The following is a 25,262-nucleotide window of genomic DNA, read 5'->3' as shown; positions in this document are numbered from 1 at the left end:
CTAAATTCAAATCAACAGAAAACGAAAAGGCAAATGAATAATCAGAATTTATAAATAATTAATTGAATATTGAATAATAGCATTACAGCGATAAACCACCATCGCCATACAATACAAAAACAAATACGAAAATCAAATTCCCCCAAATCAACGGCGCATTTTAGACCTGAAACGGCCATGGATAGCTCTTCAAATCCTCATCATCCTGCACCTTCCCGCTCCTCGCCGCGTAACCTCCATTTCCTCCCTTCCTCTCCACATAAGCGTAGTAATTGAGGAAAAACGCGAGCGTCAGCACCACCCACTCCAAGCAGAAAATCAGCACGCACAATCCGCCGGCGAGCTTCAGTATCACCACGCCGTCCTCCTCCCTGACGTAGGATTTCAGGTGGCTTAGGAAATCGGAGGGGCGGGTGAAGATGAGGACGGAGGCGGATCCCTGGAAGATCGCGGTGAGGACTGTCGCGACCATGTGCGCGCCGTAGAATTTACCGGCAGAGGAGCCGGAGGAGGCGCGGGAGGCGGCGGCGCAGCCGGAGACAGCGCCGCCGATGGTGACGATGTGGAGGAGGATGAAGAGGAAGCCGATCAAGGAGGGAAAGAGGCGGAGGGAGAGGGTGAGGAAGATGCAACTGGAGGCACCGCCGAGGAGGATGTAGTTGCTGAGGAGGAAGACCTTGTGTGTGTGCGGGTGGGAGCAGTCGCCGGAAGTGTCGATTGATAAACCGCCCATTTCTGATCGATTGTTTGAGAGAGTGAGAGAGAGGGAGTTTTTTTCAGAGAGAGAGAGAGAGAGAGAGAGGGTTTGAGAGTGATGATTTGAGAGAGAGAAGGAGGAGGCTATGTATATATACAGATAGATAAGGATGAGGATTTGCGGTGCAACGGGAATATGACCGTTTGATCGAAGAAGAAATTGAATAGAGAAAGTGGGAGTGGGAGATGTAACGGATAGTCTATTAATTTTAAAAAGCCATATTTCATTTTCATTGTTTATTCTCATCCCTTTTTATTAAAAAAATTATTTTGTTTTATTTCTTGTTCTAGAAAGGTGAAATTGAAAAATGAATTGAACTCTATTGTAAGTAACAAATAAGTAGGTAGTCATTCAAAATAAATGGTACTGTTAACACCCAACGTAGTTATAATGTCTACCTTATGTTTTTTTATGTATGTTTGTGGTAATCCTTAAATTTATTAAGGTATGTACTCTATGAATAGAAGACATGTTTTGATTTAACACATACTCTAAGAAATTGTTGGTCTTATAACAAAAAGTATGAATAAAAAAAGTTAATGAAATATTAATCATATTTTATATATTATGTTTATAATAAAATGTGAATATAACAAGTTAGTGATGTGTGTTGCCCATTTACTAAAAATAGAAAAATAAATGTATCTTTATTTGATTAAAATGACAAAAAATGTGTCAAGTTTTTAAGAATATTTTCTTTTTGAGAAAACAGAAAACTTAGCTAATTTGTTAGTTATTTACTATTTTTATAAAAGCTAGCTTATTAGTTTTAGAGTTAATTGCCTACATAATTACGAAAAATATGTGTCATAGTTTATTCAATGACTTTCAAAATTAGAAAAAAAAAGTCATGAAAGTTAAAAAATCTCAATTATCTCACTTGCCAAAAATTGATTTATTATTTTTGAAGCAAAATTTTTAGTCTCAAAACAACGATGTTTAGTGATTCACGTCGTCATACTCATTACATATTTACGCTATTATTCATCAATGTCGCACAATTTTTACAATTAAGTCACGACTCATGAGTCAATAGTAAATTTTTAAAGTTCGTAATTTGTTAATTCAATTTTAAAAGACACTCCACAAATCGAAATTCAACTTTGGATCATCATTATGAATCAAACACAAGAAAGCCTAATATAAAGCCCAATATTGAATAAAAGCCTAATAAAAGCCCAATTCTTTGCTATGTAAATTTAGAATCCGACCCAATACATAAACGGGTCAAACAAACCCATCGAATCTCCCAATTTGCCGGATTTTGAACAACAAAAAAACGAGCTAGAAGAAGAAGAATCTACCAGAAGAATTAGTTCGATGTCGTCGCAACCGCAAATTCCTGGTCCGTGATTACTTCCTTCACGAATTTATGTATTTTCATTCTTCAATTTGCAGCATGTCTAGAAAACTCGTTTTAAGCACATATTTTCGGTTGATAATGAAAAGAAACAAGTTGAAAATTGATTAGTTGGCTCAGTTGGGGTTAGTTTATTGAGATATTAATGATAAATACATCATTTAACTGGAATCGATATTGCATGCAAAGTGATGAATTTTTTTTATCACTGTCAATTTTTGCTTTTCTGTAATATATTGTTTGAAATTAGTGGTTTGAGCTGACGACTTTATGAATTCAGAAATTAGCACTGGAGTTGGATGGTACGTTCTGGGCCAGGACCAGCAGCTTATTGGTCCGTACACAATCTATGTGTTGCAAGGTGAGCTATTTGTCTATATATTAATATTGTTTGATGATTCTGTGCTGAATTATTAGGGTGCTGGTTGTATGGTATGTTCTGTTTAGGTTTTTTATTATAGGAATTAGTAGTTTGTAAGGTTTCTTCTTCAATTCGCCATTGGATTATTGGGGGGCTTTTTAAATATTACTTGTTCCTTTTTAACTGGATTTCAATTTTGCAACTAAGTGGAGGACTTGGTATTGAGACGATCGGTTATTATGTGTTATGTTTGGCTGGTCTTTTGTATTGTTAAGATGTGTGCGGTGCCTAAGCTCGTTTAATTTGTCTGGACAGAGCATCACTCGAGTGCCTACTTGCATGAAAGTACACTTGTATGGGCTGAAGGATGCAGTGATTGGCAGCCGCTGTCGTCAGTTCTTGGGACTGCAACCGGTTCACAGCAAAATGCTCCCAGTGAAGGTTTTGATACATTTCAATTTACTGTTTTATGTGTTAAGTATTATGATCAGTTATTAAAATTTAGTTTGTTTTGCAGTTCCTGCCACCTCTAATGAAGAAGATGAGTTTGAAAAGTGGCAGAGGGAGGTTAAGGAGGCTGAAGCAGCAGCAGAGGCAGAGAACAACTTAAATGACGATCCAGAGAGGCCTTCAACTCCGCCTGAAGGCGAGGAGGAATTTACTGATGATGATGGAACTAGATATAAATGGGATCGAACTCTTAGGGCTTGGGTACCTCAGGTTGGTTCTGATATATACATAGTATGTTTGATAATTTGATTTGTTTATTAGCAAATTTTTTCCATTCAATTCAACCTCTGGGGTTTGATATTTGAACACCTTTTGTCTATTTCATTGCAGTCATTTGTTATGTCTTCTACCTTTTAGATTAATTTTAATGTTTAGACTAGTCATTATTTTTTATTCCCTGGTATTAGTAACATACTGAGTTACTTTGATTTGTTTACTTGCTTATAGGTGTTGCATATATTCTTATCGAACTTGTTTCTAAATTTGCTTATGATAGGAGGAAACAGATCAGAAGAAAGAGGATTATGGTCTGGAGGATATGGTGTTTGTGCAAGAAGAGGAAGTCTTTCCAATAGTGGATGCTAGTGATCTGCCAGTGAAAAAGGAGGACAATGATGCTGTTGTTGTAGCTGTTGAAGAAAAACAAAATGGCAAGCGAAAGCAACGAGAGGAAAGTGCTGATAAGAAGGCTACTACTGAAAAGAAGGTTCTTTCAAAATATTACTATTAGTTTCTTTTATACTCAGAAGAAAGCTAGAACTCTATGCCAAGAGCACTAAGTTTTTCCTTACTTTTCTAGATTGCACTATGCACTTATTCTGTAAGAACTGGTTTGATTCGTTATTCATGTCCTGTAGGAACCCAACAAACCACCTGAGTCTTGGTTTGATTTGAAAGTTAATACACATGTATATGTAAATGGCTTGCCTGAAGATGTCACTATTGAAGAGGTTAGTATTGACTGAATTTGTTGCTAGCTGAAGTCTGCAGTTACATTTTCCCAACTTATCATCATTGAGAATGAGACTGACATGACCATCTGATACAGATGGCTGAAGTGTTCTCGAAGTGTGGGATCATAAAAGAGGTAATTGACATGTTGGTTATATATCACTTAATGTTGGAACTAATATATTCATGATACCTTAGTACACTTTTACTTATTCACTTCCATTCAAATAAGATGCCATCCATCTCTTTAAACATTTCGCTATGTTGTCACCCTTGTTTTGTTGTCGAAATTTGTAATATACCATTCTAAAACATTGAAGATATCTACTGTTGCCTGATACGGAAGTTCCTAGTACTTCACGAGTTCTAGGGGTCATCATCAATGCATTACTTGGACCACATTGTAATTTGGAGTTCCACTGGTATGAATACCATAGTTGATAATTACCTGTAAATATTTTAATTTTTTGGTGATATTTGAGCCTCGGCCCAATTAGTGTGACCTTCTGTCATACTTATTGCATGTTTAGCTAGTTTCTTCACTTAAGAACACAGAATGGTGTTGGGCCCTATAGAGTAATTGATACTTATGGCTTTCCTTACTGAAACACTTTAGGATCCTGAAACAAAGATGCCTCGAATAAAGATCTATGTTGACAGAGAAACTGGAAAGAAAAAGGGAGATGCTCTGGTAACTTATCTGAAGGTAATGTTACTTTCTTGTAGGATAGATTGTTTTTTACTATGATCATGAGAATGGAATGAATTTTCTTTTTTATCTCTTTGTATGTTAGTGGTAATATAATTTTTTGTTTTCACTAGGAACCTTCTGTAGACCTAGCTATCAAAATTTTGGACGGAGTTCCTCTAAGGCCTGATGGGAAGACTCCCATGTCAGTTTCACTTGCTAAGTTCGAGCAAAAAGGTAGGAATTGCTATCAGCTTCATTAACATGGGTGGAGATTGTTTGTTACTTTGTTATCATTATTGCTGTAGTTGTAGTTTTTGGTTTTGGTACTTAATCTAATATACATTTCCTCTCAGGTGAAAAATTTATATCCAAGCAAGTAGACAATAAGAAGAAGAGGAAGCTTCAGAAGGTCGAGCAGAAGATGTTGGGCTGGGGTAAGTTCTGTGGCAAGTGAAATTGTAATTGTGTTTTGAAATTCCCTTTCTTAACTCTAGAAATTCATATCTAACAATTTCTTTTACTGATATATATGACCACCTAAGTGTATTTCATCTCGTTCATATGAAGGAGGAGGGTTATTGTCATTCATTCCTCCTTCATTATAAGATAGAATGACTACCTGATTAGGTCTTCTTGATTTCATCTCTATGCAAGCTCATCGTCCATCAATATATGCATTTCCATGTTTTCGATTCACTTGTTGTGGGTTTATCCAGTTAAGTGTGCAAACAGGTGGCCGTGATGATTCGAAGGTTTCTATGCCAGCAACTGTCCTTCTTCGTTACATGTTCACTCCCGCTGAATTGAGGGTAATGCATCGTGCCTATCTTTCTGACTTTGGTCTGTCAATCTCGGAAAGCAAAGTTATCATAAAATATTAGCATCATAATTTGTTGACTTGCAAACCTATTTATGCTAAATCAGTGATAGCACTATGTCAAGATTTAGTGAAGTAACACCACTGAATTATGGCCATAAGTAATAATCATCTTGCTCTGAGAGACCTGTCTATTATGGTCATTGCTTTAGTTTAGTGATCTTGATATTATATATCGTTATGCATGTACTTTTGCCTATAGGCTATAGCGTGTCACTTAAAACTTTCTTTTACCAATCTCTCTTGTTTTTCTTATAGGCTGATGAGACTTTACGCACTGAACTGGACGAGGATGTCCGTGATGAGTGTGGAAAGCTCGGTCCATTGGATGCTGTCAAGGTAATAATAGTTTATTGTAAGCAAGCCCTGCTTATTCAAAATACTTGTACTTTTAGCTTATGATTTATCTCTAATTACTTATTACTTTGGCATGGATTTACAGATCTGTGAGAATCACCCTCATGGTGTTATCTTGGTGAAGTACAAGGATAGTAAGGATGCTCTAAAATGCATAGAGTTGATGAACGGGCGATGGTAATATTCACATTCATTTTACTGTCTACCTTAGATTTCGTGTAATTCATAAATATGACAAAATCAACATGATTAGTCCACTAACACACAACACCACAGAGTGATAATGGCTGTGTTCCTCTTGTCGAGTTTAGGTTGCATTTTTACTGATTAAATGCAATGTGCGTATTTTCACTCAAGAAGATCCGTTGTCGATCCACAGCTCTGACCTTGCTCGATATTTTTTCAGGTTTGGTGGGAAGCAGGTGAATGCATGTCTGGACGATGGTACAGTTAACCATGCTTTGGTACGCGATTTGGAAGAAGAAACCGACAGATTAGAGAAATTCGGGGAAGAGCTTGAAAACGAGTGACAGATTCTTGTAGGAAGGGCACAGTCATCTCGTATAAAACGTAAATGAGGAGTCTTATGCCTGAATCCTGCAAGTTTCTTGATTTAGTTTTGCAGTTTCTTGATTTACTGCTGATTTATAGTTACTTACACTTTTTGCTCTTTGGAGAGATGGATTCTGTATATTGTTTTTGCAGAATGTATCAAAGCTCTCTCTTTCTCTCTCTTACTATTTCAGAGGAGAGAGAACAAGTGACAGTCAACTCTTCTTGTTGATCGAAAAATTAATGGGATCTTCTATTTTCATTTCTTATTTGCAACTCTAGATGAATTCTCATTGTAAAAGTTGCATAGTGGTATAATGAAATGTAAATGCAAATATAGGAAAAGAGCTAAAATTATACTAGTATATTCGTATTTTTTCACCAAATATTGAATAGTTCAATAAAAATGCACCTAACTGCATATACTCGAATTTCTATTAATAAAATATACTACTAGGAAGTAGTAATTTAATTCATAAGTTTAATTAAATTAGAATATTGCTATAAAGTTTTGATAATTGAATATTAAATTATGAAGTTATAATTTCAGGCAGTTGACTCATCATATAGTACTCCATAAAATAATGCTTCTAATTATTTTTATTTTCTATTTCAATGAAACAAGTAAAGAATAGTATAAAGAGGCGATTGAACAGAATTTGATTAAATTTTTTATTTATAAGATTTAGTTGATTCATAAAAGTAGAAAGTATAAAGGTTTTGCAAATTAAACCAAAATATTGAAAAAAATATACAAACTCAACAAACACTGAAAATCCGATCGGCGGCGAATCATATGATAAACGACCAAAACCCTTAAAGTCCTAAACCCCTCCACCACCACCTCCATCGCATCTCCGCCGCAATGAGCAAAACGACGGCCCTGTGCCGCTTCCTCCTCCGCCGCCGCACTCTCTTTACCAACCCGAGATTTTGCAGCCACACATTCCCCCCCTCCCCTCCTCCGCCAAGCTCCATTTTCGCCACTCCTATCACTCGAAATTACAGCTCCAATTTCCTCGATTTATCCCCAACTGCCCGCCTCGCCGCCGCGGAGCGCGCGTTCGACGAGATCGAAGAGCAAGCGACCAGGGAGAGGGAGGCGAACAGAAAAGCAGGGGTTGCAGTCGCTGGCGATGAAGATGAAGAGGATTATTTGGGAGTTGGTCCGCTTATTGAGAGATTGGAGAAGCGGAATGCGAAAGATAAGGTGTCCGAGCTGAATCAGCACGAGGAGGCGACTGATTCGGATTCTGAACCGGAAGATGAGGAAGCGATTAACATGCGTTCGGAAGTGTTTGAGAAGAAGTTCAACCAGTTTGAGAAATTCCTTGATAATTTTTCTAAAGCTGGTTCGTGATTCTGTTGAAACATTTTTTTACGTGCATACTGTTTTTTCGGTTTAGGTTGTGCTTAATTACGTTGCTTTTGATGTATTGTTGTTTTAGGAAAAATTGAAATTGTTGGTGGATGCTGTGCTTAGCTGAATTGTTTTGTATTTCCATTATGTTCTCTTTTTTTGGTGCTTACTGCTTAGATCAATGTCTGACTTTATAGAGTTGTACAGAAAACTTTGATGATGCATTTAAATGGATGAAAAGAATTGATGAATTTGAGGAGAAGCATTTTGCGTTGAGGCCGGAGTATCGGGTAATAGGGGAGTTGATGAATAAGTTGAGAGTAGCTGAAGGAAAGGATAAATTTCTTCTTCAAGTTAAGTTGAATAGGGCTCTGAGATTGGCGGAGGCGAGGGACGCCTTTGATCCAAATGATCCAGCCAATTATGGGATCATTGAGCGTGAAGATGTTGGTGCGGCTGGGGATCGTGTTGAGGAGCGTGACATGGAGGAGGATCAAGAATCAAAAGAAATCGAAGGGAAAATTGATGGATTGGAGTTTGATGATCTGAAACAGAAGGATAATAAATTTATGGAAAAGATCAATGAAATAGATAAAAAACTTGAGGAGAAACTGGCAGAATTGGATTATACTTTTGGAAAGAAGGGGAAACTATTGGAGGAGGAAATTAGAGATCTAGCTGAAGAGAGGAACTCATTGATCGAGCAGAAGAGACAGCCTCTTTATAGGAAGGTAACTACATGCATAGATAAATATATTTCCTCAGTTTCTCTTGTGATTCCCTGTCTATGAATTCCACTTGTCAAAAGACACATCATTTCAAAGCTGTTGGATTTCTATGCTCTACTTATCACAATTTACTTTTGTATCCTACATCCAAGTACCTATTGCATGATATTATAACAATGTTAATGGGGTCCCTATTCTTATCATTTACCATTTGTTCCAAGTCATGTGTTCTAAGATATGCTTGCATGAAATGATTGAATTTGAGATGTGAGATTGTTTAATAGGCAAGTTCTCATTTTTGCAAAGGCCTCAACCCTAAAAAGGTCTCAGGTTTGAGATCAACGTCACGGTCTTTAAATTTAATATTGCATTTACCAAGCTAATATACTATGCTACTGTTGTTAATTGTCACGATGGATTTATTTTCTACTTTAACCACAAAAGGCCTGTAGGAGTTCTTACAAGGAATAAAATGCAAGTATAGATATGTCCTTTTCAGTAGGTTAGGGACTACAGGTATAATGAACATATACTTTTCATGATCATTAGTAAAGTGCTTACAAAGAATAGATCACTGACAAAGTAAATGCACGGTCTTTAAATTTAATATTGCATTTACCAAGCTAATATACTATGCTACTGTTGTTAATTGTCACGATGGATTTATTTTCTACTTTAACCACAATAGGCCTGTAGGAGTTCTTACAAGGAGTAAAATGCAAGTATCGATATGTCTTTTTCTGTAGGTTAGGGACTACAGGTATAATGAACATAGACTTTTCATGATCATTAGTAAAGTGCTTACAAAGAATAGATCACTGACATAGTAAATGCATTGGCTATTTATGACCTCCATGGAAGCATTCCTCACGTTTGATCTAAATTATATTTCTTACTCCCCCCGTCCCATAGTAGATGTCACACTTTCCTTTTTAGTTTGTCCCACAAAAGATGTCACATTTCCTCTTTTGGAAAAAGTTCATTCTCACATCAATTATAAAATTATATTTTCTCTCACCACTTAACACACAAAATAACATCTCCTAAAATCCCGTGTCATTTCCCAAGTGTGACATCTACTATGGGACGGAGGGAGTACCATTTTTCTTTTAACTTCATTTCATGACTCAACAGGATGAATATGTTAAGCTGGGTGTCTCCATTGTGTGCAGGGTTTTGATGTTAGGCTGGTCGATGTGAATAGAACATGTAAAGTTACAAAGGTAATATAGCTTCTTCATTTACGATTTAGCCAATATTTTTCACAATCATGACTGATAAGTGAAACAGGGTGGACAAGTTATCAAATACACTGCAATGTTAGCTTGTGGGAACTACAATGGTGTTATTGGTTTTGCTAAAGCAAAGGCACCTGCAGTTCCGATTGCACTTCAAAAGGTATTAGAACTTGACACTGAGTCAAAATCCATACCACCACGCTTCTTTGTGCTGCACATGTGTGTAAATTATATCACCAGATTGTCTGTTCAAATAAGAGAGGCTGCATTTATCGAAACACATCCTCTTCACTGTTACTTACAGTTTAGTATGCTGATGACCTATTGCCACAGGCATATGAGAAGTGCTTTCAGAATCTGCACTATGTAGAGCGACATGAAGATCACACAATTGCACATGCAATTCAGACATCATATAAAAAGACAAAGGTATCTTCAAATTTCTAATTGTATATATTAGTTGACTATTGAAGTTGATAGGAAACTGTTTCTCTTCTTTAGAGATTTTGGCATGAAATCTGTAAGTGCTTGTAGGTGTATCTTTGGCCAGCTCCTACACAAGCAGGGATGAAGGCAGGCAGAACTGTGGAGATAATTCTTTGCTTAGCTGGTTTCAAGAATGTGAAATCAAAGGTAAGAAACTGGCTCGAGGAATATGTTCTTTCGTTACCAACTTTGTCCTGATGAAAACACTCGCATAGGTTGTTGGCTCAAGGAATCCCCATAACACTGTGAAGGCTGTCTTCAAGGCTTTAAATGCGGTAAATGAGAGGAATTATATGCTATACAGTATCTACATTGATATTCTATTTCATCGCTGTTTATCTTTTCAATTCCTCTTTCATTTGTTTGCAGATTGAAACTCCCAAAGATGTTCAAGAAAAGTTTGGCCGGACTGTGGTTGAATCATATTTACTGTGATAGGTATGATTTTTAATCTTTTTTCTTAGTTTCGTTTCTCCATTTTGGAGGTGGTGGTTTCTGAGTGAATGCATTTAATGCACTTAGATTAAATTTGATAAATTGCACCATTTTCATTGAACATTGTTGTGACTAATATGATTACCTCGTTTGTCCATATCCCCAGGTTTGTCAAAGAAACAATTTTGTCATTGATAGATCAATCTCTCGGGCTATTTGGGACAGCCAAGCTGTAACTTTCTGAATCGAGCAAAGTGAGCATCGCTCGAACCACTTGCCTTCGTTTTGAGCAGTCGATTAATAAAATTACTCGAGACCCATCATCTATCTTGATGCGAATGACATGACCCTACAATTACAATGTGTAGAGAGATGTATGGAATGATCTGTAATTCGCATTTTAGGTTATGAAAATGTTCTTATTTTGAATGTTGTGCTCCACACTTCATATAAAGTAGTAGAGCTGTGTCACTTGCTTTAATGGGTTTGTAATGAAATAATTATACACTAAATCAACCTTTTTGTTTTTTTCTCGAAGGTGAATTTTAGTGATTTGCTAACAAGAAGATCAAGTCATTCAGTTGTATTCAAATTAATTACAAAACATTCTTCCATCAACTTCAATAGGAAAGGAAAATACATTTACACAGAGTAAGACAACAATTACACTACAAATGTGATAAGCAGGTGAAAGAAGATAAATGTAGTCTCACATCATTTTGGGTAAAACTCGAAGGGCATCATTGCCTAAACTGTGTTGTTCCTCTTGTATCCTTTTGGCCGACTCTACAAGAGACTCGGGTAAGTTGGAGCATATAACATCAATCAGTTCGAGCCCTGCAATTCGACCGATACCTTCTGGAATCTCATTCAAATACCAACACTGACGAAGCAGCAAGTATTTCAGCCTGGGAAAGTGGAACTCTTCAGTTATCCAATACTGCAGCTTTGAAGTGTGAATAAGAAGGTATTGCAGCTGAGGAAATTCTCCTTCTGATGTCTCCCATGTACTGCCTATGCAAGCAAACTCCCTCAACTTAAGCATCTCAAGATTTGGCAATGAACCAACGACACTCATTTCACTCCATGGAAGCGACATGTTACACAAGATCAACTTTCTCAATGTCTTAGGAAAACAAATACTATCTCTTCGCCAATCCGCATATCTAAGTTCCAAAGTTCGAAGTTGATGCAAGCTTTCCAAATTATTGAGGTGAGTGCCATAATCATAATAAGAACAATCAATTCCTAACTTCTTGATGTTTGGAAACTTTTCCAACATCTCCACAGCACACACATCATGCAACACTAAGGAGAGTGTTTGCAAGTTTTTGAGAGTACAAGTTGGTTCTTTTGGATAAGGAAACCTACCATAGCTGATGAGATGTCTTAACTGCGGCATCATCCAGATTTCCTGCGGCAAAGTGCTGATATTAGGCCTCCCTATGAGATTCCACCGATCCTTTTCATCGATAATTAAAGTTTGAAGAGTCTTTGCATCGATAAATAAACTTTCAAGAACCTGAAGCTTTGATATCTCAGCAGGAATCCTTAAACTGCACATAGTATTAGTATGTGTAGGATGATGTCTTAGGAAAAAGCTGTTCTCGTTGGCTTTTCTTATGCACAAATCCCGGACTAGATCATGGAGACTACATCGTTTGATTCTGCCGTTATACCTTCTCTTCATAACCAGAACAAGGCTTCTACTGACAATATCCTCCAAACACTCTTCAGCCTCATCTTCCAAGCTTTTAGATCCATCTAAGCCTCTCATAAAGCCCTCAGCTACCCACAATCTGACCAATTCTGTGACACGGATATCATAATCTTCCGGAAAACCTCCCATATACAAGAAACAATCCCTCAAGTGATGAGGCAAGTGAGCATAGCTCAAAGATAGTATCTCATCAATAGGGCCATCTTCATTGACAACAATCGAACCTACATTATCTGCGATTTCCGACCATGAAACTGGATTCCTTTCAACCATGGATAAGAGTCCACCAACCACAGAAACTGCAAGTGGCAATCCACTACAACTTTCTGCAATCTCCCATCCAATGTCTTCCAATTCAGGAGAGCATTCTTTGTCGCCAAACACCCTCTGCATAAGCAATTCCCAACTCTGTTCAATATCCATGAAGCGCATCTTGTGAAGAGGGCTACCTCTAGCAACATAAGTAGCCACTCCCGACAGCCTTGTGGTTAACATGATCCGACTTCCATTATGATCGTCAGGAAACAGATCTCTCACATCATCCCAAGGCTCCGTGCTCCACATATCATCCATTACAATAAGATATCTTCTACCCTTTAAACTCTTGTACACAGTTTCTTCACTCCTCTGTCCAGATTTCTCTATGACAAAATCTTTCAAGGAATCCATGAGCATTGCAACAATTTTTTGTGTAGAATAATCTTGTGACACAGTGATCCAAACACGAACATCAAAATATTCGATTGTGAGTTGATCGTTGTAAACAGTTTTACAGAGGGTAGTTTTGCCAATACCTCCCATTCCAACTATTGGAATGACTTGTAGTTTTGGGGATTCTCCACAAAGCCGAGTCTTTACTGCTAGCGAATCATCTTCCAATCCAACCACATCACTGCTCCTGCTAGCGACTGCCATCAAAGACGACGAGTTAGCATCAGGAGAATCACTGAGTTGCATTTCATCTTCGATTTCGAGGCTATTAATCAACATTTCCATCCATGCAGAACAGTTTGCTGCAAGAGAATCACCGAGCTGCAACTCGTCTTCAATTGCCGCAGGAGAGTCACTGAGCTGCAATTGATCTTCACTATCCATCTCCAACTCTATCATCTCCCTTGCGATTGCATCAATTAATTCTCTTATTCTCTCAATCTGGTGCTGAAACCTAGCACTGCACCAGAATTTGGGGAGAAAGCGGTTATACTTGTTCAATCCGAATCGCCGCGATCGGCTCTGATTCGAAATGAGAAGCTCGAGAATATGTTGCACTTCAATTGCTGTATCCCTGATTCTGGCTTCTCTCTGAGGAAAGTCAGTGAACTCCAGCAGAAGAAATAGTTCATCGATGAATCTAATTTGATTAAATTGATGAAGAGCACTGGAATACTGATCTGGATTCATGGTGATCTTTTCAATAGTTTTTTTAAGGGAAGCAAGAGCAGCATAAACCATCATAGCCGATCAAAAGAAGCAATAATTTGAGAGAGAGAGAGAGAGTTTGATAATCGCACAGAAAAATGGACTTAAGGTAAGTTTTTAACATTTTTAATATGGGCGCGAGTGACTAGTTGAATATGAAATGAAACTTATGAAAAGAGTCTTCTATCTTATCTCCCACAGTGTTCTCTTCTCTCTCTTCCCTCATTTGCAGAAACAACCAAGCAAAGCAACTCTTATTTTGTGACGAAAATCGGAGAGGTTAAATGAAAATTGAAGAGGAAATAAAATGATTTGGGAAGAGTAAATGTGTGTTTACGTGTAATGAGGATGAAATAGGAGTATTTATAGAGTAAAAAAATAAAAATAAAAAACGGTAATATTATCGTTTCTCAAATAATAGTGTATTTTTTATTTTGACATGTCCCTCAAAATTAAACACTTTTAATTTTTAGGAGTTTTTGTGAAGGCACTCTCATTCACCACTAACTACTCTAATCATTTTTTTTTCTATATGTATTGTATTTTAATAATTTTGTATTACTAACTCATATTATCTCCAAAATTTTTATTTTTAAGAGATAGAGAAAGTATTGGAGTATTTTCCATTTTAATAATTATAAGACAATCAAACTTTTTTTTAAAGTTACTTATAATTTATATTCAACTTTAAAATGTTGTAATCCCTTCATCCCAAAAACCTGAAACTTTTGAAACATCACGAGTTTTAATATAAAATTAGTAAAGCAAAAAACATAGAAAAATGTATTAATGAAAAATGAATCTCATCTAGAAATTTTTTCTTTATATAGAAAATTTTTATTTTTAGGTTACGGATAAAAAAGAATTTTATTTTTATAGAATAGAGTGAACTAAGATTATGAAAAATTACAATTTAAATGACAATCATGATTCATGGCTAACATATAATATTAATTATTAGTGATTATTGCTTTAGTATTGTCGGCCGCTATATGTGGTGAGTCACGGATAGTGCCATACAGCTATAAAATTTATTAATGACTAATTTTGAATTATGGATAATGAAACGATAAAATTATACTACTATTATTGTATGTTCGTAACTACTGTGCTCTTTCACCTTTGTTGTGTTGTGCCTTACATTTCATATAGTGGATTCTCCACTTTGCTGGATTTCTTTTTTATTCATGGTTGATTATGTTGTTAGACATATTAAATAATCAAATCAATTTTCCCACTAGCTTTTTTTTTGTTTTGATTAATAGAAAGAATACCACTTTAACACAAAGATGTTATTTTTTCTTTATATCTTTCTTAGCTTGTGATCATCTTCTTCATCTGATATACCAAAAAAAGGTTGAAACAAAGGAAAAAAAATTGCTGATCAGCATAGCCAGAGATGGCTTATGCTGCTCTTGTCTCTCTTGAAAACACCATACACCGATTCCTAAATGCTAATCTGTTTTCCATCTCTGTCGAAGAAAAACAGCAAATTACATCTCTGCTTGAGTATCTTACTCCCTTTCGAAACTTTCTCGAAGAATTTCCTAATGAATCCACAAGCTGGGAGGAGCAAATGAGGGAGCTGGCTAATGCAGCAGAAGATACTATAGAATATCTTGTGTTGGAGAAGATTTTTTTGCCTTGTGAAGAGGAGTCTGAATCCCATCCAAGTGGAGACCATGGACTCGACCTGAAAAAAGTCGTCAAAGAGACTTGTTCGAAGCTGGAGACAGTGGCTGAGATCGTGGAAGAATTCCCAGATGATGCTAAAGCTAAAAGTTTGAAAGGCCGAATCACGGAGATAACAACTGGTTTGAGAGAAATCTACGCATTTTACAAGTTGGAGAAAACTCATCGTCGTTTTAGAGAAAAGTGGAGATTTTTACCATCAGAGTTGGACAAAATCCAGTTTATACACCACTTGAACAAGACAAGAACTGAAATTGATTCGGTCATGGAGGAAGTGATGGCCATCGAGAATGATAGCAATGAAATTGAAGCCACTTCATCTCCTACACTTGCACCAGTTGATGATATAGTTGACTTCCCTCTATATGATGCTGATGCGTCTGAATGCCATCGAAGCGCAAAACATGAGCTCCAGCTGGAAAAAGTTATGGAGGAGATAGCTTTGATTTCTGCAAAAGTGAAGAACACAAAGGTTAGTTCCAGTTCCAGCAGCAAAGAAGTTCGACGTGGTGCTGATTCTTCTTCTCTAAGTTATTCAGATTCTTTGACCGTCAGTTCTTCATCAACTGCTCCACCCATCCACAAAAACTCCCTGGTTGGTTTTGAAGATCATGTGATGAACATCAAGGACCTGCTCTGTGGAGAACAATCCAAGCTCCAAGTCATACCGGTATGTGGTATGGGGGGCATCGGCAAAACTACTCTCGCCAGAAATGTTTATGATGATGAACTAATTAAGGAGAAGTTCGACATTCGTGTTTGGATTACGGTATCACAGGATTACAGTGCACAGAGAATTCTTTCAGACCTTCTGGAGTCCCTTAAGGAATACAACAACCAGAGTGGAAAGGAAGAAAGCGCTGACATAAAGGTGTACCAAATTTTAATAGGCAGGAAATATTTAGTTGTGATGGATGACATCTGGAGAAGTGAGGCATGGGATATTGTTAGGAATGTGTTTCCTGATAATGTTAACGGAAGCCGTATCATGCTAACTACAAGGTTGTATGATGTGGCTTCTTATCCTGGTCCTTCAATCAAGCCTTATGAGTTGGGTTTCCTGGATGAAGTTCAGAGTTGGAGCTTACTTAAGGAGAAGGTGTTTGCAAATCAAGATTGTCCATCAGATTTGGAAAATATTGGGAACGATATCGCAATAAGCTGCAAAGGGTTACCTCTCGCTATCGTGGTGATTGCAGGACTTTTAGCTACAGTCTCTAAGAATCCAGCTTCGTGGATGGAGATTGCGGAAATGGTGAAGTCTGCAAAAACAGCAGAGCAAGAGCATATTGAAGAGATACTATCTTTGAGCTATGCGGAATTACCTCAGTTATTGAGGCCATGTTTCTTGTACATGGGTTCATTTCCTGAAGATCATGAGATATATACCACCAAACTCATTAGATTATGGATAGCTGAGGGCTTTCTCAAATTTCCGATCAACACCAAGAGCTTTGAAGAGGTGGCTGAAGAGTGTTTGGAGGAACTTGTGAAGAGAAACCTTGTTTTTGTCACAAATTGGAAATCTGATGGGAGAATCAAAAGTTGTAGCCTCCATGATCTGATTAGGGAGCTGTGCATAAGAAAAGCTCAGGAAAGTAAATTTTTTCTGAATTTGATGGATAAGCATATTGAAAAGGAGAAATTTATGGAAAGCATAAAAAATGAGCGTCGGGTAAGTACGTCTTATCTAAGTTTATTTTCAAGCTATCGTGGATCAACTATCCATTCCATCAAATGCTCCAAGTATAATTTAGTAAAACTGGACTTTGTCGAAGGTGTTAGATTGGTGAGGGTGTTGGATGCTGAAGCTGCTGATGTGGAGTCATTGCCATCTCAATTATTTGAGCTATTTCATTTGAGATACCTTGCTATTAGATATCATTATCGTTTCCCTAGAATCTTACCAAATCTTAAAAACCTGCAAACCTTAATCATTCGTGCAGTAAAGAGATCCACAATCGGATTATTAGTAGCTGGTAACATGTGGGTGCCGTGGTGCATGCAAGAGCTAAGACATGTTTACTTTCATGGGGTGATTGCCTTTGAGTATCCCATAGAAACAACATGTTCACTAGAAAATCTACACACGGTTTCGCGGCTTAGCAGTGTGTGTTGTAGAGAGCGTATCCTGAAAAAGATCCCAAACCTCAAAAAACTGAAGGTTTATTGTGATGATGATGATGATTATGATTATGATGATGATTATGATAGAGATCCAGGTTGCCTGAATAACCTGGTACATCTGCATCGACTTGAGAAATTGGAATTATATGCTGCTCATTCGTTTAGATTGAGCTACAATCTTGCTTTTCCTGAGAAGCTCAAAAGGTTGACTTTGAGGGATTTGAAACATCCTTGGAGCAACATGATTGTTGTTGGTTCATTGCCAAATCTTCAAGTGCTTAAACTGAGAGGTTGCACTTGCAGTGATGGCACATGGGAAACAACTGAAGGAACATTTCCAGTGTTGGAAGTTCTTCAAGTTGAACATTCAAGGTTTGAGAACTGGATAACAGAAAGTGGTCATTTCCCCATGCTCAAACGCCTGCTACTTGGTTTTTGTCAGGATCTCAATGAGATTCCAACTGATATTGGAGAAATTCCGACTCTTGAACTGATTGTGGTTATGGGCAATGTGAAGAAGTCTTTATTGGAGTCGGCTGAACTGATAAGAGAGGAACAAGAAGAAATGGGAAATGACACCCTTCAAGTTTTCTGCATTCCCCAGTCGTCTTGACATTGAAGTTATTATTCCAATGAGGTATTTTTGGATCCCTTTTTACAGTTTACTTATATATGACATTATTGGAGCAATTTTTTTCCTAAGGTGTGTGCTTGAAATTCACATGCACACCTTGTTTTTTAGCCCCTTTTCACGAGTTTTGATGATGAAGGCGTCTATGATGATGAAGATGACTATGACGAAGATGATGTACCTTCCTCATGGTTCAAATTCAAATGGGTCGGAGGAAGGAAATGTGTGAAGTGTGTTGAAGCTTTATCAAAGAGACTTTACTAAAGAGGTTTTCTAAGATTTGTTGTTATGGAACTTGTTTCAATTTGTTTAATCGTTCTGTACTTGAATGTTAATATGATGTGTTATATGAATATGTTCTTATTATTGTGTGGAAGTACCATACTACATCCTTTCCTAGTGTGCTTTCTATTGCTAATATTTGTATGAAAATGAATGAATGTTGACATTTCCAAAACATCATAAAAGTAATCTCATTGTACATGAAACCAAACACTAAATAGAACCATAGTCAGGAAACATAGTATATACGTTGTAATATCATTCTATTCAAATATGTGGAGCAGAAATCATTTGTGGTTTTAGGTTTATAGAATATTACGAAGATCTAACCTGGAGAGGAGTGATCTCATATCAATCCCCAAAAATTCATGTTCCCTCTGTCCTTTAACTTAGTGGCAATTCCTCGAACACCTGCTGGGCACTTATTTTTCTGGCATTTTCTCGAACACCTGGCCACAGTCGAATTCGTATCAGAAAGGCTGAAGATTGTAAAAATTTTGATTGAATCCACCACAATTAACCGTTGGAAATACGTCACAGAGCATTACAAAACAAATATCATTTTGATTTACCTGAAGCTTGAAAAAAAACGTAGAAGAATCATGAATCTTGCTTTAATAAACATCACCAAGTAACGATCCTTGAATGATAAGGAGTAAAATTTATTAGATTGATCCAAGAATTATCAGCTTTCATATGTTCTTCATAACCAACACTAATAAAAAAAACTCCAAAGCTACAACTACGTTGTACACATAAGTAGAATTCATGGTACCTAAAGCTTTTGCCGGGCTTGCTCTTTACAACAAAAAAACCAGAAGCAGAAGCAACTGAACAAGGTTGTCACTGGTATCATATGAATCATACATCACAGCAATAATCGTAACTAACAATGAAGCAACTTTCAAGAAAATAATGAGTGAAAATGATCATGGTTCCTGACCAACTCAGATGGCAAATGTAACCAGTAATACAAATCAAACAGTAGGCAAAACAGTCATTTTGAGAATGCAAGGACTAGTCCATTAAATTTGTTTGCATATTTTTCGATGATCAAACAGAAACCATCTTTACAATGTAAACACTTTAACAAATAAGGGATGTGCAAAGTACCTGATCACCAGCAGATTCACCGATGAGTCATGCAACGAATTTGAAGGGCATCATTTCCCCATCCCTGTTGTTCCTCTAGAATCCGCTTGACCGACTCCACAAGCGACATTACTGCTTTTCCCTTCACCTCAATCAGCTCAAGGGTTGGAATTTCTCCGATATCTTCAGGTATCTCAGCAAGCTGCCAACAGTCATCGAGCACCAGGCGCTTCAGCATCGGGAAGTGGCTACTTTCAGTTATCCAAAGACAGATATCTGACTTTTCTATCAGCAGAAATTCCAAAAGAGGGAACTCTCCTTCAGTTGTTTCCCATTTCTTGCCTTTGCAAGCCTGATGAGTTAGTTTGAGCACCCGAAGATTTGACAATGAACCAACAATAGTCATCTCGTCCCAAGGAAGAGGCACGCGGCTTAAGGTCAGCCTTTTCAGCATCCTAGGAAAGGTGAACATATCCTTTTGGTAAAATGCATTACTAGAAGATGAACGTAACTTCAAATCTTCAAGTTGATGCAGATGTACCAAATTGTTCAGACAAACTTCACAATCAGAGCAATCGATCTCTAACTTCTTAAGGTTTCGGATCATTCTCAAAACCCTTTCACTGCACATGGCATGTGACACTATAGAAAGTGTTTGGAGGTTATCTAGACCAGGGGTTGTTCTTCCTTCCGGATCAGGTAACCTGCCATAGAAGACAAGATGTCTTAACTGTGGCATCATCCAAATTGCCGGTGGCAAGCAGACACAATGGAATCTAAAAAGCTTCCATTCGTTCTTTGCACGAAGGTGTAAAGTTTGAAGACTGCGAAGCTTTGAAATTGCTGAAGGAAGCCCTCCAAGATAGTAGATAGCTAGGTATACCAGATGAAACAGGTCGAATAGTTCACCTGGTAATGATGAAACATAAACATCTCTTGCATCTAACACCCTCAATAATCTAAATCTTTCCAAAGTGCTTGCTACTGAAATGCGATGAAAGCACAAAATCGTATGGATGGTACTTAGGCAGGAAATTTTTGAAAAGTGTGGTAAACTCGAAGGAGTTATACTTACACGTCGCTGATTGTTTTTTCCCTCAACTGAAATGAAGTTTGTCACATTCCGGCTACTGAGATTCATAAGAAACTTCTCTTCGTGTGCTTTTTTTATGCACAAATCTCGCATCAGATCATGGAGGCTGCAGCTTTTGATCCTTCCATCACACTTTCTCTTGGTGACTAAAACAAGATTTCTCTGGACAAGATCCTCCAAGCACTCCCCTGCCTCTTCTTCCAAGGTTTTAGATCTCTTCGGGTGTCTCAAGAATCCCTCAGCTACCCATAATCTGATGAGTTTTGAGACAGAGACTTCATAATCTTCTGGAAAGCCTCCCATGTACAAGAAGCATGACCTCAGATAATGAGGCAAATGGGTGTAACTCAAAGACAATATCTTTTCACATTGTCCTCCTACAGTAACTGAATTTACATCTTGTGCAATTTTTCTCCATGAAGCTAGATTGTTTTCCATTGTGGATAGTATCCCAGCAACAACCACGATTGTGAGGGGCAGCCCTTTGCAGCACCTCGCTACCTCTTTTCCAATATTCTCCAATTCGGGAGGACAATCTTGATGTGCAAACACCATCTGACGAAGTAGATTCCAACTTTGACCCTCATCCATCAAACGCATCTCGTGAAGAGGGCTCAAACGATCAGCATAAGCAGCCACATCAGTTTCTCTAGTCTTTAACATGACTCTGCTTCCATTCCCATCATCGGGAAGTATACATCTTACATCATCCCAAGCCTCCGTACTCCAAATATCATCCATTACAATGAGATACCTCCTGTATTTCAATATTTTGAACACGTTTTCACTAGTCCGCTCAGATCTTTCTGTGTTGAATTCTTCCATGGAAGCTAGGAGGCTTGAAAAGATTGCCTCTGCATTGTAGTCCAGTGATACTGTGACCCAAGCACGGATGTCAAAATGCTGCACCGTAAGTGGATCATCGTAAGCACACTTTGCAAGAGTAGTTTTACCAATGCCCCCCATTCCAACGATTGAAATAACTTGTAAATTGGATGATTCTCCGCAGAGTCGTGACTTTATTTCCACCAAACCTTCATGTAAACCAACCATATATTCAATCTTCGTAACTGGAGCAAGTCTAGAAGGCGAACCTGCTACGGAAGAATCACCATGTTGCGCTGCATCTGAGCTATTATTCTTCATGGCCATCACTTCCCTTGTGATTGAATCTGCTTGTGCTCTGATCTTCCCCATTTGGTGTTTAAACTTGGATTTGGAAGCTAAAACTGTCCACCAATGTGATTTAGCTTCCCCCAACATGAAACACTCAAGAATACCTTCTGCTTCATATGCTAAATCTCGGATTCGCCCATCCAAAATGTAGGCCTTCTCTGGAAAATCTTCAAGGAACTCTTGCAAGAATATAAATGGTTCATAGATAGATCGGATTTGCTGTTTTTTATTACGAGAAATGGGGTATCTATCTTGATCCAAGATCATTTTTCCTGCAGTTTGGGCAAGGGAAAGAACAGCAGCATAAGCCATCTTTGCTGATCACAGTTAAGAAGTTGAGAAGATTTTGCAACTCAAACTAAACCAAGTTTGAAAAACAAGTGACCAAGATTAAGAAGTTAATGTGTAAGATTTTTGTAGATCAAGATAAACCAAGATGGAAAAATGAGCACAAGATAGATACATAGATAAATAGATACAGAGAAATTTTATAAAACTAATGATGAACTTCAAAAAGACATTATTGTGGCTTCAAATCATTTACTAAAAGGTTGGTCCACTTCCACATGACAACCACTAAATTTTGCTTTTCATTATTAGTACTACACATTCTAAAAGATTTGTAGGTATTTTTGAACTACTAAGGAATTTGCTCTATGACCCAACGAATTTAGACAATACTTCAATGAATGTTAGATCTACTATTCTTTAATGTAGTACTTCTTAAAAAAATACTCCCACGTTCCCAAGGTAGATGTTAAACTTTCATTTTTAGTTTGTTCTACAAAAAATGTCACATTTCCCTTTTCAGAAAAAGTCATCTCTCACAGTAATATAAAAATATATTCTCTCTCTTCACTTAACACAAAAAGACATCTGATAAAATCTCGTGTCATCACCCAAGGGTGACATCTACCTCGGGATGGACAGTTATCCCGACAATAGACAGTTACCAGCTTGATCAGAATCAATAAGAGAGAGAGAGAGAGAGAGAGAGAGACATTCCTAGGTTTTTTAACTGGATCAGGATCTTTCTCATGCTGCTTAGAACATCTGTTATCCTGTTTAGAACATATGTGATACTAGGCCTCTCCTCGGGCATATCTGCTGTGCATTCTAGGGCCAATTCAATAGCTGATGTCAAGAAAGGTCTGAAGACAACTCTAGCTTCTTCATCGCCTTTGTCCAGCATCTCATTATCCAAAATTTGCAATACTGAATCAGGGAATGATTCAGAGATCCATCTCCTCAAGGATAACTCTCCTGAAAGCATCTCATCTGTAGGCTTTCTTCTTGAAAGCATTTCCATCAGCAAAAACCCCGTAGCTATAAATGTCCATTGTGGTCATGATTAATCCTTGCAATCCATACTCTAAAAACACAAATAAACTTACTTAGATAATGAACTTCAGAGTACTCTTGGAACAAGACTTTCTTACCTGGTGCAACATATCCAACAGTACCCAAAGTCCTCGAACGTAGCATTCTCTCTTCTTCACTCAAGAACTTGGAAATCCCGAAGTCGCCTACATGTACGACCAAATCATCTCCAAGAAAGATGTTTTTCGGGTTCAAGTCACAATGGACAATGGGGACTGTAGAGAATTCATGTAAATACTGTATTGCACACGCTACTTCTGTCGTTATTCTCAATCTTGTAAATAAGCCTAAGGAACAGCTGGATGAGTAGAGCCAGTTTTCTAGATCGCCGTTGGGCATGTATTCCATCACCAATGCCATAAAATCAATCTGGGAACAACAATCGATCATCTTGACAATATTTTTGTGGCGTACTTTGCTCAATACTCTGCACTCTGTGGAAGCTCTTCAATGCATCTTGTACATCTAAATCATAAACTTTAATAGCATAAACATTTTTATCAGAAAATCTTCCCATGTACACTCAGCCAATGCCACCCTTACCAATCATGTTTCTATCATCAAAGTTGTCTGTAGCACAAACGATTGCTTGATATGAAATCCCCCTAAACTTATCCTGTCCAACTTCATCAGACAAAGGAGATGGCTTTCTTGCAGAAAATTTCCACACCAGGCCAATAACAAGGACTGTAAAAAATGATAAATATGATAAACGTTTTCTCGTACTTAAGGATTGGCATTTCTTCACTTCAAATCGAGGTGATCCACACAAACCATTATTACCAATGAAAAACTCAGATGTGAAGTTGACATAACACCCTCTGTCTGGAATTTCACCTCTAAGCCCATTAAACGAGACATCAAAGTAATGAAGATGCGAAAGTGCCTCCATAGACTTAGGAATCACACCAGAGAGATTGTTGTGGGACAAATCCAAGTATTGCAGATCCTTCAAAGCCGTAAGCGATTCAAGTATGGGGCCTTTCAGTTTGTTACTCGACAATGATAGTCTAACTAGATTCTCAAGCTGTGAAATGGTGCTTGGAATTTCTCCAGAAAGCTGATTTCTAGATAAGTCCAGTGCTACCAGGTTAACACCCTTAAGAAGCCATAAAATTGAAGCAATGTTACCATTGAATTCATTATCTGACATACAGATTTCTCTCAACGAAGAAAGGTTCCCAAAACAGCTTGGTAGCTGTCCAGATAGACTGTTCATGGCAACATTTAATGAGTAGAGATGTTTGAGATTGCACAGGACAGGGAAGATGGAGCCGTGAAACCTATTGCCTCAGATTCCCAAATTCCTCAAGCTTCTTAAGTTCCCTATCTCATCAGGGATTGGATATGACAATCTGCAAGAGAAAGCCTTGAAGGTTTCAAGGGAGGTAGACAGATTACTCGAGCCTAAGGATTTGGGGAGAACACCAGTAATAGGATTAAACGAGATGTGTATAGAATTGAGATTCTTACAAGCTACCAAGGAAGATAGGAAGTCTTCCCCGGGGTCAGACAAGTTATTCATCAACTGATTGGCTTGCAAGTTCAGCATCTGAAGTTGATGTAAACTACCACGGTCTATTGGTATATGAGTGAACGAGTTATGAGAGAGATCAAGTGTGATGAGTTTGGAAAGATTTGAGACTGAATTTGGAATCTTTCCATACAACTGATTAGCTCGAAGATTGAACCTCCGTTCAATATTGCGTATAAGAATATGTTCAAGTATTGTTTGGAGTTGGTTAATGTGGTGGAGAAATGAGCAAGGGCAGGTGTTGACAACTAAGCAGCCCTATACCTCACATTCAAGGTGGAGATTTGTGGAGTGTGAATGTGATTAAGGAGCTGAGGGACAGGGGAAGAGGTGGAGTTGAGAAGCAGCGGATCAGCTGCGGACTTGCACCGAGTTGTTCATGACTGTTGGAGTCAGTTAGCCATATAAGAATCAACACACACATACACACAGTAGTCAGTTCACTCAAAAACG

At 37.8% G+C, this 25,262-nt stretch overlaps 7 protein-coding genes across 11 annotated transcripts; 3 read left to right on the top strand and 4 right to left on the bottom strand.

Annotated features, from left to right (window-relative positions):
• Positions 1–34: 34 nt before the first annotated feature.
• LOC121750775 lies at positions 35–813 on the bottom strand. Its single transcript, XM_042145379.1, has one exon. The coding sequence runs from the start codon at positions 731–733 to the stop codon at positions 161–163; it is 573 nt and encodes a 190-aa protein (XP_042001313.1). The 5' UTR covers positions 734–813; the 3' UTR covers positions 35–160.
• Positions 814–1,961: 1,148 nt separating this feature from the next.
• Positions 1,962–6,685, top strand: LOC121750576 (splicing factor U2AF-associated protein 2-like). The gene is made up of 14 exons (XM_042145136.1): positions 1,962–2,102; positions 2,398–2,478; positions 2,794–2,919; positions 2,996–3,198; positions 3,485–3,694; positions 3,846–3,938; positions 4,037–4,075; positions 4,556–4,645; positions 4,762–4,864; positions 4,984–5,064; positions 5,363–5,439; positions 5,766–5,846; positions 5,950–6,041; positions 6,271–6,685. Exons 1-14 carry the CDS (start codon positions 2,078–2,080, stop codon positions 6,392–6,394), a joined length of 1,425 nt encoding a protein of 474 aa, XP_042001070.1. The 5' UTR covers positions 1,962–2,077; the 3' UTR covers positions 6,395–6,685.
• Positions 6,686–7,140: 455 nt separating this feature from the next.
• Positions 7,141–11,200, top strand: LOC121750575. The gene is made up of 9 exons (XM_042145135.1): positions 7,141–7,768; positions 7,984–8,507; positions 9,677–9,727; positions 9,795–9,902; positions 10,076–10,171; positions 10,277–10,375; positions 10,444–10,503; positions 10,598–10,666; positions 10,830–11,200. The coding sequence occupies exons 1-8, from the start codon at positions 7,282–7,284 to the stop codon at positions 10,661–10,663; spliced, it is 1,491 nt and encodes a 496-aa protein (XP_042001069.1). The 5' UTR covers positions 7,141–7,281; the 3' UTR covers positions 10,664–10,666; positions 10,830–11,200.
• A 59-nt stretch (positions 11,201–11,259) lies between these two features.
• On the bottom strand, positions 11,260–13,997 carry LOC121750574 (putative late blight resistance protein homolog R1B-14). Its single transcript, XM_042145134.1, has one exon. It carries the CDS (start codon positions 13,836–13,838, stop codon positions 11,373–11,375), a length of 2,466 nt encoding a protein of 821 aa, XP_042001068.1. The 5' UTR covers positions 13,839–13,997; the 3' UTR covers positions 11,260–11,372.
• A 1,075-nt stretch (positions 13,998–15,072) lies between these two features.
• LOC121753031 (putative late blight resistance protein homolog R1A-3) lies at positions 15,073–18,618 on the top strand. 2 transcript variants are annotated; one of them, XM_042148170.1, is made up of 2 exons: positions 15,073–18,258; positions 18,392–18,618. In XM_042148170.1, exon 1 carries the CDS (start codon positions 15,202–15,204, stop codon positions 18,232–18,234), a length of 3,033 nt encoding a protein of 1,010 aa, XP_042004104.1. In that variant the 5' UTR covers positions 15,073–15,201; the 3' UTR covers positions 18,235–18,258; positions 18,392–18,618. The 2 variants fall into 2 exon arrangements, with proteins under 2 accessions (XP_042004104.1, XP_042004103.1); XM_042148169.1 differs by having other exon boundaries at positions 18,364–18,618.
• Positions 15,810–24,965, bottom strand: LOC121753032 (putative late blight resistance protein homolog R1A-10). Of its 4 annotated transcripts, none has more exons than XM_042148174.1 (5): positions 23,335–24,961; positions 19,648–23,267; positions 19,107–19,174; positions 18,865–18,983; positions 16,933–17,067 (listed from the first exon to the last, which is right to left on the bottom strand). In XM_042148174.1, the coding sequence occupies exon 2, from the start codon at positions 22,205–22,207 to the stop codon at positions 19,664–19,666; it is 2,544 nt and encodes an 847-aa protein (XP_042004108.1). In that variant the 5' UTR covers positions 22,208–23,267; positions 23,335–24,961; the 3' UTR covers positions 16,933–17,067; positions 18,865–18,983; positions 19,107–19,174; positions 19,648–19,663. The 4 variants fall into 4 exon arrangements, with proteins under 4 accessions (XP_042004107.1, XP_042004108.1, XP_042004106.1 ...); XM_042148172.1 differs by lacking the exon at positions 19,107–19,174 and having other exon boundaries at positions 23,335–24,630; positions 24,749–24,959; XM_042148173.1 differs by lacking the exons at positions 16,933–17,067; positions 19,107–19,174 and adding an exon at positions 15,810–15,943 and having other exon boundaries at positions 23,335–24,959.
• Positions 22,863–24,494, bottom strand: LOC121751747 (LRR receptor-like serine/threonine-protein kinase GSO1). The gene is made up of 5 exons (XM_042146541.1): positions 24,059–24,494; positions 23,819–23,962; positions 23,690–23,740; positions 23,335–23,490; positions 22,863–23,221 (listed from the first exon to the last, which is right to left on the bottom strand). The coding sequence occupies exons 1-5, from the start codon at positions 24,492–24,494 to the stop codon at positions 22,863–22,865; spliced, it is 1,146 nt and encodes a 381-aa protein (XP_042002475.1).
• Positions 24,966–25,262: the final 297 nt, after the last annotated feature.

This window comes from Salvia splendens, chromosome 10 (assembly GCF_004379255.2).
Source record: "Salvia splendens isolate huo1 chromosome 10, SspV2, whole genome shotgun sequence".
Lineage (NCBI taxonomy): Eukaryota > Viridiplantae > Streptophyta > Magnoliopsida > Lamiales > Lamiaceae > Salvia > Salvia splendens.
Note: the sequence above shows the minus strand (reverse complement) of the source record. Positions and strands in the feature narration are given on the sequence as shown.

Bases quoted from the DNA above. Each gene is read 5' to 3' on its own strand.
- LOC121750775 (XM_042145379.1), bottom strand. From the start codon at position 733: ATGGGCGGTTTATCAATCGACACTTCCGGCGACTGCTCCCACCCGCAC.
- LOC121750576 (XM_042145136.1), top strand. From the start codon at position 2,078: ATGTCGTCGCAACCGCAAATTCCTG. The intron at 3,695-3,845 runs GTTCTTTCAAAA...CATGTCCTGTAG, and splicing joins AGGCTACTACTGAAAAGAAG to GAACCCAACAAACCACCTGA. The intron at 5,440-5,765 runs GTAATGCATCGT...TTTTTCTTATAG, and splicing joins TCACTCCCGCTGAATTGAGG to GCTGATGAGACTTTACGCAC.
- LOC121750575 (XM_042145135.1), top strand. From the start codon at position 7,282: ATGAGCAAAACGACGGCCCTGTGCCGCTTCCTCCTCCGCCGCCGCACT. The intron at 8,508-9,676 runs GTAACTACATGC...CATTGTGTGCAG, and splicing joins GACAGCCTCTTTATAGGAAG to GGTTTTGATGTTAGGCTGGT. The intron at 9,903-10,075 runs GTATTAGAACTT...CTATTGCCACAG, and splicing joins TTCCGATTGCACTTCAAAAG to GCATATGAGAAGTGCTTTCA.
- LOC121750574 (XM_042145134.1), bottom strand. From the start codon at position 13,838: ATGATGGTTTATGCTGCTCTTGCTTCCCTTAAAAAAACTATTGAAAAG.
- LOC121753031 (XM_042148170.1), top strand. From the start codon at position 15,202: ATGGCTTATGCTGCTCTTGTCTCTCTTGAAAACACCATACACCGATTC.
- LOC121753032 (XM_042148174.1), bottom strand. From the start codon at position 22,207: ATGGCTTATGCTGCTGTTCTTTCCCTTGCCCAAACTGCAGGAAAAATG.
- LOC121751747 (XM_042146541.1), bottom strand. From the start codon at position 24,494: ATGAACAGTCTATCTGGACAGCTACCAAGCTGTTTTGGGAACCTTTCT. The intron at 23,491-23,689 runs GTACGCCACAAA...AATTCTCTACAG, and splicing joins AGTGCAGAGTATTGAGCAAA to TCCCCATTGTCCATTGTGAC. The intron at 23,222-23,334 runs GTAAGAAAGTCT...GGACATTTATAG, and splicing joins TGTTGGATATGTTGCACCAG to CTACGGGGTTTTTGCTGATG.